The sequence below is a fragment of the Oncorhynchus mykiss genome, chromosome 21 (assembly GCF_013265735.2).
Source record: "Oncorhynchus mykiss isolate Arlee chromosome 21, USDA_OmykA_1.1, whole genome shotgun sequence".
Classification (NCBI taxonomy): domain Eukaryota; kingdom Metazoa; phylum Chordata; class Actinopteri; order Salmoniformes; family Salmonidae; genus Oncorhynchus; species Oncorhynchus mykiss.
The window spans coordinates 32,497,979-32,510,446 of NC_048585.1; the positions used below are offsets into that span (position 1 = coordinate 32,497,979).

Consider the following 12,468-nt stretch of genomic DNA (forward strand, 5'->3'; position numbering starts at 1 on the left):
GAGAAAGAGGTTGTATGACAGAGGGAGTGTGTGTCTTTGTTTGAGGGCACTCTTAGAGGGTTTTACAATTACAGACCCTAAACATGCTTATTTCCTCACTTTCTGCCTGAGTACCTCCCCTCAACACACACACACACACACACACACACACACACATTACCAAACCACAGCTTTAGTTGCCCTCGCTCACACTCCCAAAGAAGCCAATGCCCCAGATCTTCTTGGTCACACACACTCAGATACACACTTAGACCAATGCCCCACAGAGGGAAAGAAAGGCTCTCTGTTGGGGCTGGGAAAAGTGGTCTGACTGCAGTGTAGACAGCATACCCATGTGAAACTGGGAGCTACCGTCCACCTATCAGAGAGAGGACACAGTGGGCTACAGCGCTCCAGGAAATATTCTGTATGTAAGAGAAAGTATCTCAATAGTCTTCCAATTTTCCTCTGCCGTCAGATCTGAAAAAGGGAAAGCTTAAAACAATATCAAGGAAGATTTATGGGAATTTGACTCTCCAATTATTTCATCGTAGCGGCAGAAAGGAGACACAGAACTTTGGAATCATGACCTTCATGGATGGACAGTCAAAAGGGTAATAGAATGAGTGTTTAGAATGTAAGCTGAGATGAGTTAATGCATGCATGGAAATCGTGTCGGTTTACTGTTCAATTAAAACCATGGTGAATTATTTCCCAGGGAAGGTCAATCATTATAAACCAAATACTGAGATTCTACTCATCCATAACATTCCATAGTAAATGCCCTGCGAAGAATAACAAACTCTGGATAGGAAAAGTAATGTATATTACTCTCTTTATTAAGTGACACAGATGTCCATTAAACGTTGTGTACAATATGACAATGAGCAAAAAAATATGAAGGCGCTGTTGTACCATACCAGCAACTTAAATTGACAATTTGTAAATGTTAATTGAATGTCAAATAAAGATGTTGTCCGTGAGGCTTTTTTGTTTCTCGCTCTGGGTCTGCAAACTACAGGTATATTTCCCCCAGTGTGTGTTTGTGTGTATTAGATACTTCAAGAGTTACTGTAGATTTACTACAAAACCGGAGTCAAGATATTAATAGTTAAATATGTTTCACTCACACAACCACAATAATGTGTGCATGGTGTAACACAGGATCCTTCATGAGTTACTGTAGATGAACTACAGAACCGGAGTCTGACTTTTTTCATCAAATAAAACTTTAAAATGGACAAACATGTTTCACGCAGACACACCCGAGCACACGTACACACACTCGCACACACACACACACACACACACACACACACACACACACACACACACACACACACACACACACACACACACGCGCGCGCGCACACACGCGCGCACACACACAGGGTTATGTACCAATATAGCTGCAGTCCAGAGAGAAACAAGAGGCATCAGTTATGATGACAGTTCAATTACATATTGCAAATGCAAGTGCAGCATACATGAACAAAAGAAATTGGTCCTTGTGAGTATTTCTGGATTCTGTGGCTTCAGTGTTTGTGTTTTGGGCATTACAAGCCCTTGCCAGTCCTCACTAAGTACATTTCTCCACCCTCAAAGTAGTAAAAGTCTACTTTTCAAACCACATTCAGTGGTTTTGTGTGGGAGGCACGTCCATGGAGTAAAAAATACCCTTCAGCCAGCGGTGTAGTGACATATCACTCCTTTCCTAAAAACTCAAGCCTGTGCTCTTTTCTGTGACTTAACAGTCAGAAAAATGTCATATGAGGAGATTAAACACATGGGGTCGCTTCAGAACTTCCAATAATGTTATATCCTTAGAGCTGAGCATATGAGGTAAATGAATGTAAACTAGTTTAATTGCTGCTTACTTTGCTTGCTATGTCAATCAATCGTTACGTTTATAAGCTTTGCTCTTGCCTGAAGGAATGTAGCCCCTTCCGAGTGACCTGTCTTCAACATACCATAAGGCACCAGTGGAAATCAATGGGTGCATAAATACCTATATAGTAAAATATAATCAATATGCATGAGTAGGATGGTTACCGTCCTCACAGGGAATATAGGTACATTCTAATAGATCAGTGAGTGAAGCTAATTCAACCTTATTCTACCAGGAAATAAGCCACGTCCTTGTTCATGCTCATAAGAACTGCATGGTGAGATACATCACACTCATAATAACCCCCTGGACAACAACAATGCTCATATCGGTTAACAAAATAACATGCTGTGAGGCTCTTCAGTTCTCAGGTGACTTCAATGTCAGTTTCTAATGATTCAAGTTCACTTTATCAGTACCAGCAGTACCAGCCTCAAACCGATCAGTAATCAATATAGTGTCATACAAAGTAAATGTAGTTTTTTTGGGGAGGGGGTATATAAATCCATCTTTGGAGAGTGACAGGATGAAAGGATTCTCACTGGTAGCTGAGTATGTGACATCAGAGGGAGGCAAAGGGAGTAAAACATCTGTCTCTGCCAAATGTGCCAATGCCAAAGGCATTCAGCTGTCTGCGTTCCCCTTTGCACAGGCCTGTTTTTTGTCTGTTTTGGCCCAGAGAAAAAAATAGAGGTACATGTCTACTGTGATGTAGCGGAAAAACCATGTCTTGGTTCAGAGGCAATGTAAAACACTGAGTAGGATTACAGTTAAATAGAGCACAATAAAGAGACGGAGCTTTGATGCATATAACAGCTCCGTGGGAGTGTGGGAGTTGTTGGGTGAATGTATTTGTGGGTATGAGTGCATGTGCACGTATGTGTTTGACGAGTGCGTGTGTACACACGTGCGCGTGTGTGTATTTGAAGAAAAAAAAACGTACGCGTGCTCATTTGTCAACTAGGCCATGTGACGCGTCGGACTCGTTTGTCAGCATTCATTGGCTCAGAACCTGGTGTGCCGGGTTTCAACCAGGAACCTGTTTCATTCCACAGTAAATAGGGGTATCCTCTCCTGCCACACCTCACATCCTTTCAGAAAAAAATCGCCGGAGGCATTAGTTGCGCCTGTCCACCTGGAATCTGAATGGAGGTTATGCAGAGGAGACAATTAAAGAAGGAAGACAGAGGTGGCGATCCCAGAGTTAGAAAGTGTCTTTCAGCAGTCCCAGTTTCCGGAGCGCATCCTTGCGCGACTCATCCGACGCTCCCCGTCCGGAGAACTGCACAGTGATCCCTTGGGAGCGGAAGGACGGCTTGGAGACGGCGGACTTCGGCCGGGGCTCCGGGGGAGACGCCACCACCCTGTTGGAGCTAGGGGGAGTGCTGTAGCAGAAAGGTCTGGGGGCTTGAGAAGGCACTGGGGATGAAGCTTTGCTGGGGGACCTCACTAGAGTGTGTGTGAGGATGTCAGGGTTGGTAATGGGGGAGGGGGTGGTGTGGGATGGGGTGACCATTCTGGTCTTCCCCCCGTAGCTGTTGACCTCGTAGGGCATGGTTTCTACTTTGGTTGGGATGGAGGTGGAGGTTGGTGGAGGCATCCTTTTGGCTGGGGTGGAGTTGAAAGCTGGGGGAGGCATCACTCTGGCTGGGGTGGGGGTGGAGACAGGGGGAGGCATCACTTTGGCTGGGGTGAAGTTGGAGGCTGGGGTAGGCATCACTCTGGCGGAGGTGGATGCTGGGGAAGGTATGGCCCTGCTCTGGATGTCTGGTTGTGGTGGATCAGGCCTGGTTGTGGTAACAGGAGCAGGTTTCATTACCTTAGTCTTACCCCCATAAGGGTTGAAGTCACTGTGAGAGGTCACTGGGTGGGCCTTGCTGCCATGGCAACTGGTGGAGGGAGCAGCAGCAGCCTTAGAGGGGTTCACCACGATGGTCTTCCCGCCGTAGCTGTTAAAGTCCTTGGACGAAACTTCGGGCGGGGGAGAAGTAGGCTTGTTGTCATGGATACTGGCGTGAGAGCTGTTGGTGTTGACTGTTACTGGTGGCAAGGGGCTTGCCTGGCTGGCCACGCCTGGTTTACTCATGGGTGTCAGTGTAGGTGTAGGAACGGGTGTAGGGGTGGCAACCGGAATCGGGGCAGCAGCGGGTTTGGCGTTTGTGCTGCTCTTGGGGGTGATTATAAGAGAGAAATCCCCTGACGGGGAGCGGTTTCGGCTCAAGCCCAGTTTGGACAGTGCCTCCATCCGGGACTTATTTGGAGTGGGATCCCTGCAAGACACACTGCGGGTGGGAAGGTTTACCTGGACCTTCTGCAGCCCATGGAGTTCCTCTGCCTCCACAGGGTGGGACGTCCCTGATAGGTTAGCCAGCATCTGAGACTTCCTGTCCTGGAGGTTCACACTGGCCAGCGAATCGCTGTGGTGCTGATTGCTGCCCATTATCATGCTGATGTTGACGGGGTAATGGTTGGGCTTGGCTGAGGTGGTCGGACCCTGTTTGATTGGATAATCTGGGGAGGTGGGTGGTCTCTCTATGTTCTCCAAATCAAGGTTCCTACGGTGGTTGGACAGGAGGGAGGAGGAGAGGATGTTGGTGTTCCCCCCGCTCCCCTGGTTCTCGGCGATCTTCTGGGCGATGACGACGGGGGTGGGGACGGAGCCTACAGGCTGGTACAGGGCGTGGCCATAGGGGCCATTGTCTTTTCCAGGAAGGGGCAGGTTGCACTCTGTAGGGAAGTTTTCTATCACCTCGCGCCTCGGTTTGTTATCAAAATGCCTCTCAGGGTTGTTCATTACCATATTCTGGGTGAAATCTGCAAAAAGAAAGTTTGAGAAGTAAACTCATCAGTTCCCTATACATTCTGTATATTCAAAGGACAAGGTCAATGGCAAGTCTATATCTTCAAAAAACCATTGGGTCAATGGCAAGTCTGAATCATATTTCTTGTAGAATGACTACACGCTGCAAATGTCAATGCTGAGTAATCCGTCATTCTGATGACAGTGATAAAGTCTGATCTCATTTGACTGTAGCAATTCCAATGATCAAAGGGACTGGTAATCATAATCAAATGTAAACAGTACTCTTCAGGGTGGAGCAAGTAGTGGACTGTGCTGTACCTGGCATGGAGGACTTGAACGGTGCCTGTATGGGGTGGACTAGATCAGGCTGTGCTGGGCGAACCAGGTCTATGATGTCCTGGTCCTTGGTGCTGGTGGGTCTGTCCAAGGCTGAGCGGGGTGGTACGGGGCTGGGGGCAGATGCCAGGATGGGGGGTCCTGGTCCATCAAGCTCATCTACTGCTGGGGCAGTCAGAAGGGAGTCAATGGTCTCCTCAAAGAACAAGATACAATCCTGCTCCTCCTGGCTTAAGAACTGAAGCGCTTTATCCTCCTGTAGGGGGCGACACAGAGCACAGGGCAACACAACACACACGAGTCACTTGGATGGGAAGAACCGGCTACAGGGACACACTAGTAGATCATCAAAAACGTAGGTTAACGGTGCTCTTTGGTTAAGGGGTAATTGGTCATACATGAGTTACTGTTATACAATAATGTATGTCACAGTAATGTATCTCCTATAACATCTCAGGTCTAGTGTATGGAATATACTTCCTGTTGCCCAAAAGAGTTATGTAAAGGATGTAAACAAACATAGATCCTGTTGGTTTAGCCTTTCTCCTCCTACTTGAAAGGACCATACACACTACACCAAATGTTGATCTGCCGTTTGTCTGGCGTTCGTTTGGTGCGCCATGTATTAGAGACCACCCGCTGGTGGACAGCTGACTGCCAACATTTTTGCACAATTCTTAACTGAGAGACCCTGTGTCCCAATCCATAAAGCTGCCTGCCATCTCTCGTATGTTTATGTATGTGTATGAGCGACAGTGAGAACACAGGGCTGCTTGTTCGTGCTCTCCCACCTCCCAACCTTCTAAATCCCCCCAACATAGCTCAGAGCCCTGGAGGGAGGAGCCTACACCCTCTAGCCCCTCCTACAGGGAGACCTCACTGCCTACATGTTACATCACTACCTGTCCCTCTGTACAGAGCACATGCAGCCACAGAACAACAGGCATAGGGTATCCAATGATAGGGCTGCTTTGACAGCTGCTGGATGACACTGACTATAGCTTTTCCACTGCTCTCTGGGTTCTGTTTCACTCAAGATAATGTGCTGAATTAAAGGGCAACCTGGTTAGATTGTTTAAAATTAACCGTAATGGGTTTAGGAAAAAGGCATAAGGTCAACAGAATGCACAATCCAGCTAGAGACTAGCTATATATACTGTAGATCCCCCATAAAACAATGTGCCATCTAAATACACACATGTAGGGAGTAGACACACAAACCCAGGAAAGCACACACAGACACAAATAACTGGCTGACCATGGCCCATTTTATATTGCAACAAGAAAGTAAAAAACAGATGCACCCATACACCTTTCATTGACAATTACCACCACTGTCAATTAGTGACAAACAAACTATTTTTGTTTGCCGTTTCAGGTTACGACCCTGTGCCTGTGATTACTAGGGTAACAGGTTGCCACTGCAGCAGAATGCCATCTCGTTGCTAGGCATCACTGTAAGGATGGAGAGATCAACCTTTACCAGAGGTAAATATTTACCACAACACAGACCTGTTCTATTCAGCCACACATACACACACCAACCATACACACACACACACACACACACATGTGCACACGCACCCATGTGTACACTCACACGCACGCACACACACACACCTGCAGACAAACTTAGTTGAAACCAAACACCACTGACTTTTGTTGTGTGATGCAGGACCTACAAAACTGCACCGTAACCGGTTTCCCTTAGTCTCCGTGGTGTGTGTGTGTGTGTGTGTGTGTGTGTGTGTGTGTGTGTGTGTGTGTGTGTGTGTGTGTGTGTGTGTATGTGTGTGTGTATATATGTGTGTGTGTGTGTGTGTGTGTGTGTCATCCCTGAGGCATGCAACAGGATGTAGTGGTTAATCCTGTGTAATTTCTCAGTGACAGTATGACAGAGGGGGGTATGGAGACAGACTTCGCTGTATAAACAGCACAGTCAGGTTTGAAAAGCACAGCAAGTCACACAATGAAAAGCACCTGCTCTCAACCAGGAACAGGTGAATTCTTCAATGCCATACCCCCCTAACATGGGTGCATAAATTGTGAACAAATGGAGAAATATTTCAAATGTTATATTTGAGATACTAAGAGAAAAAAAAAACATTAACTGAAATGTTTTCATTCAAGTTATACTCACAAATGGTCTACTGCGGGAGTTTCTATTTGCGCCATCATGACCCCCGTTGACCCCGAAATGGAGGTTAGGATTGGCCTGCACTCGGACGTCCATGGTTATCGGGTCAAATGCCAGGTGACTTGTGGGTATCTCATGAGGGGTCAGTGGTTTCCGAGCAGTCCTTGGAGATAAAGTCCGGGAACGTGTCTGCTCTCACTCTGAATAATCTATTAATCTCCTCAAACACAGTCTAGAAACAAATAGAGAGAGGAGGAACGGCATAAAGGAGGCCAGCTCAAACAATAACACAGTAGTAGTTGTACAGTATAAGACTACTTCCCTGATAGCCTGGACTAAGACTGTACCGTAATAGAATGAATGTAATAATACAGTGGTGTTTTGGTTTACTATAACATCAATACCATGTTGTTGACTGTTTAAATAATCTCGGGGGAAACAGCTGGTGAGAACAGAACACTCCCCCACAGCTCTCCTTGGGAAAATGTCTCCCTCCTTCCTTCCCCCTCCCCAAACACTTATTCAGTGTAAGTCTACATCATGTAAATACCAAACTCTCAACACAAAGTTTGAACTCCAAGCTGACACTGAGTCAACCATCTCAGCTGAAGTGAAGTATCAAAAGTTATTTTGCAGCAGGTCGTCATGTTTGCCATTGCTGGTCTCCTCAGCTGGGGGGAGGCACATCCCCAAGTCATAGGCAAGAAGAAGGTGCACCTTGTTCAGTAGGTCCCTCGACGAGTGCGTCCTTGTCACTTGTGATAGTTATTACACTCTCTATAGCAGGTAGTTATTACAATATACCTATTACATGTAGTTATTACAATATACCTATTACATGTAGTTATTACAATATACCTATTACATGTAGTCACGTTTTTTTCCCCCACCAGTCACTCCATGGGAAGTTATGGCACAGAATCACTGGTACAGAGCTCATGAACTGATAGACGAGTTATTCTGGATCAGGTATGTTAGCGACGAGCAAACAGGCTCCACCAGACAAGCCCTCCTTGTTTAGGACCTTCAAATAAACCTACATTGGACGCTCAAAGCTGTTGAGTGATTTGTCAAGGTGACTGCTTTGACACATTCCATTCTCGCCACTGGTTTCGATGTAGTCTATGAGTTTAGGTCATGATCAAATAAAACCTAAAATTAAGATAGTTTGCAGTGGGACACTGGGACTTCCTATTCCCAGTCCCAGTATTTTCTACGCAAATATTCTACCCAGTGAGTCCAAAATAGGTTTCCATAGACACAGGGTATGGTAGACACATTTACATTGAATGTACTTTACTTAACTTTATTAAAAATTGAGAGATGCACTTACCTTTTAAAATAATCTTAAAATAACCATAGGCTACAGAGATAAATATAAAAAATGTCCCAAAACGCCACTCTGTATACAGGGATGGAGTAACAAACTCTTCCTTTTCGAAAACAAAAACATTAAATCGTTAGCTTTGTTCTGTAAATTCTCTTCCCTCCCGTCTCCTCGCGGAACAGGCGTGCTTGGCGAACTCCCCGTGCGTAATGTGGCAGGTCTCCTGTTCCAGTGGAGCGTTAAGCGCACAGGACTCCACCCAATACAGCAGCTGAGCAGTAAACTGGAGCTTTCATTCAAGTGCTGGAGACTGCCCACTGACTCATATAAACGACTAAGACCGCCTTTCTTTGAGTCCCAGTTAAATATGTCGGCGATTAAAGGCTTTTTCACTTACACATTTAAGCAACCTTGAACTTAACGCATGCACTAACGTGTCACATCTGGAATGTTCTGCAAACCTTTTGCTACAGACCCTATAACCTTAATAATTATGAGTTCATATCATGCACGAAATGTAATTAATAATACTGTTTAGCCTACACATTCCGTGTAGCAGCTTTTGCCCTGCCCTGATTGGGACCAACATTTAACAAACCAGACTCTCTAGACTAGAGTTTCATTAGTTTCAGCTTTGGCACAAATGAGATTGGCACCCAGTGCACGACATACCCTGGCCTTGTTAATAACATTTAATTCATAGGCAGGCATGTCTGTTATTTTCATGAATCATAGAGCATCTATTTTATTCCCCAGCCTAATGAATGACATAATTATTGTAATTCCAAAATAACTGTTATCACCATAGCCACACCAAAATTAAAATGCAAGACAATTGGAGTGTTATGTAGTTTGGTTTACCTTCCAATATTGCGTTTAATTTGAGGACATGTATTTTTTTAGTCATAACTCGGAAGTCTTTGGCCGCAGTTTTTGCTGCTGGCGTTACCCTATTCGTCACCCATAATAGAATGAGGGTTCGTCTTTGTAGCTGTGCCATAATGGCTTCCGTGACCGCATAGCAGCACCGTCGAGCGCTATCGCCATTTTAAAGTAACATATATTCTTATTTTGTGTTTGAAAAAAGCGTAATGCTAATATCGGGGATTTAACGCCACCTGCAGTGCTGGAGCACCCAGTGGCGATCCATCATTCACGGAAGGCGGAGCAGAACCCCACCTGTTTGAGCCCCACCTGTTCAGCTAAAAAATATATACAGTTGAAGTCGGAAGTTTACATACACTTAGGTTGGAGTCATTAAAACTCGTTTTTCAACCACTCCACAAATTTCTTGTTAAGAAACTATAGTTTTGGCAAGTCGGTTAGGACATCTACTTTGTGCATGACACAAATAATTTTTCCAACAATTGTTTACAGGCAGATTATTTCACTGTATCACAATTCCAGTGGGTCAGAAGTTTACATACACTAAGTTGACTGTGCCTTTCAACAGCTTGAAAATTATGTAATGGCTTTAGAAGCTTCTGATAGGCTAATTGACATCATTTGAGTCAATTGGAGGTGTACCTGTGGATGTATTTCAAGGCCGACCGTCAAACTCAGTGCCTTTGCTTGACATCATGGGAAAATCAAAAGAAATCAGCCAAGACCTCAGAAAAAAAATTATAGACCTGCACAATTCTTGTTCATCTTTCCAAACGCATGAAGGTACCACGCTCATCTGTACAAACAATAGTACGCAAGTATAAACACCATGGGACCACGGAGCCGTCCTACCGCTCAGGAAGTAGGTGCGTTCTGTCTCCTAGAGATTAACGTACTTTGGTGCGAAAAGTGCAAATCAATTCCAGAACAACAGGTACAAAAGTATCTTCATCCACAGTAAAACAAGTCCTATATCGACATAAACTGAAAAGCCGCTCAAGAAAGAAGCCACGGCTCCAAAACCGACATAAAAAAAACAGACTACGGTTTGCAACTGCACATGGGGACAAATATGGTACTTTTTGGAGAAATGTCCTCTGGTCTGATGAAACAAAAATAGAACTGTTTGGCCATAATGACCATTGTTATGTTTGGAGGAAAAAGGGGGAGGCTTGCAAGCCGAAGAACACTGTCCCAACTGTGAAGCACGGGGATGGCAGCATCATGTTGTGAGGGTGCTTTGCTGCAGGAGGGACTAGTGCACTTTACAAAATAGATGGCGTCATGAGGAATGGAAATTATGTGGATATATTGAAGCAACATCTCAAGACTTGGTCGCAAATGTGTCTTCCAAATGGACAATGACCCCAAGCATACTTCCAAAGTTGTGGCAAAATGGCTTAAGAACAACAAAGTCAAGGTATTGGAGTGGCCATCATAAAGCCCTGACCTCAATCCTATAGAACATTTGTGGGCAGAACTGAAAAAGCGTGTGTGAGCAAGGAGGCGTGCAAACCTGACTCAGTTATACCAGCTCTGTCAGGAGGAATAGCCCAAAATTCACCCAAATAATTGTGGGGAGCTTGTGGAAGGCTACCCGAAATGTTTGGCCCAAGTTAAACAATTTAAAGGCAATGCTACCAAATACTAATACTGTGACGAAAGAAATAAAAGCTGAAATAAATAAATAAAAGCTGAAATAAATCATTCTCTCTACTATTATTCTGACATTTCACATTCTTAAAATAAAGTGGTGATCTTAACTGATCTAAAACAGGGAATATTTACTAGGATTAAATGTCTGGAATTGTGAAAAACTGAGTTTAAATTTATTTGGCTAAGGTGTATGTAAAACTTCCGACTTCAACTGTATATACAGTACCAGTCAAAAGTTTGGACACACGTACTCATTCAGGGGTATTTCCTCATTTTTACTATTTTCTACATTGTAGAACAATAGTGAAGACATCAAAACTATGAAATAACATATGGAATCAGGCAGTAACCAAAAAAGTGTAAAAAAAAAATCTAAATATATTTGAAATTGGAGATTCTTCAAAGTAGCTACCCTTTGCCTTGATGACAGCTTTGCACACTCTTGGCATTCTCTCAACCAGCTTCACCAGGAATTCAGAATGCAGAATTATTCAACTCAGAATTCCAGTTCGGGAACGCTGTGCCACCAAACGCCTGAGTATGCCTCTTCCTAGAGCTCTAACCTGAAGATCACTGACGTCATGATTCAACCTTGTTCCCCCCCCCCCAGAGTTCCCAGTTGTCTTGACAGCACCATAAATCCAGAGAATGACAGATTTTGATGACAAAATTTGCCCTCAAGAAGGACCACCGCGCCACCTTCCTGTTCAATTGAGCACAGTACAACGGTGAGTCCTAAAATGTCTTGCATGCTGCTGCATAAATGATGTAATATGCCAGGAAGATATCTATACCATAGCTAAGAAAGTATTGCTAAGTGTATGTTGTGTAGTAAGCTGTTAGTAGCCCATGTGCCTCACCCTAATAATTTGGTCCCTTTCCCACCTCATAATTTAGCCTACTGTTCTGACTTCGTAGTGCTTGCACAAGATTTACATGCTAAATTTGCCACTGATCCCCGCTATCTAGCAGTGGTGTAAAAAGTATTCAAATCTCATGCTTGAGCAAAATGAAAAGATACCTTAATAGAAAATGACAAGGTAAAGTGAGTCACCCAGTAAAATACTACTTGAGCAAAAATCTAAAAGTATTTGGTTGTAAATATTTCTTAAGTATCAAAAGTAAATGTAGTTGCTAAAATATACTTAAGTATCAAAAGTAAAAGTACATATAATTTAAAATTCCTTGTATTAAGATGGCACAATTTTCTGTTTTTTTTATTATTTATTTTTGGATACTCAGACATCATTTACAAACACAGTATTTGTGTTTAGTGAGTCTGCCAGATCAGAGGCAGTAGTGATGACCAGGGATGTTCTCTTGATAAGTATGCGAATTGGACACTCTCCTGTCCTGCTAAGCATTTAAAGTGTAACGAGTACTTTTGGGTGTCAGGGAAAATGTATGGAGTAAAAAGTACCACATTTTCTTTAGGAATGTAATGAAGTAAAAGTAGT

At 44.0% G+C, this 12,468-nt stretch overlaps 1 protein-coding gene across 1 annotated transcript; it reads right to left on the minus strand.

The window, feature by feature from the left end:
• Window positions 1-788: 788 nt before the first annotated feature.
• LOC110500264 (mucin-5AC) lies at window positions 789-8,786 on the minus strand. The gene is made up of 4 exons (XM_021577530.2): window positions 8,477-8,786; window positions 7,147-7,375; window positions 4,989-5,262; window positions 789-4,681 (listed from the first exon to the last, which is right to left on the minus strand). Exons 2-4 carry the CDS (start codon window positions 7,237-7,239, stop codon window positions 3,072-3,074), a joined length of 1,977 nt encoding a protein of 658 aa, XP_021433205.1. The 5' UTR covers window positions 7,240-7,375; window positions 8,477-8,786; the 3' UTR covers window positions 789-3,071.
• Between the last annotated feature and the right edge of the window lie 3,682 nt (window positions 8,787-12,468).

Excerpts from the sequence above, each read along its gene's own strand:
- LOC110500264 (XM_021577530.2), bottom strand. The coding sequence starts at position 7,239 with ATGGACGTCCGAGTGCAGGCCAATCCTAACCTCCATTTCGGGGTCAAC. Across the intron at positions 5,263-7,146 it reads ACTCCCGCAGTAGACCATTT|GAGGATAAAGCGCTTCAGTT; the intron begins GTGAGTATAACT and ends CGCCCCCTACAG. Across the intron at positions 4,682-4,988 it reads GTTCAAGTCCTCCATGCCAG|ATTTCACCCAGAATATGGTA; the intron begins GTACAGCACAGT and ends TTCTTTTTGCAG.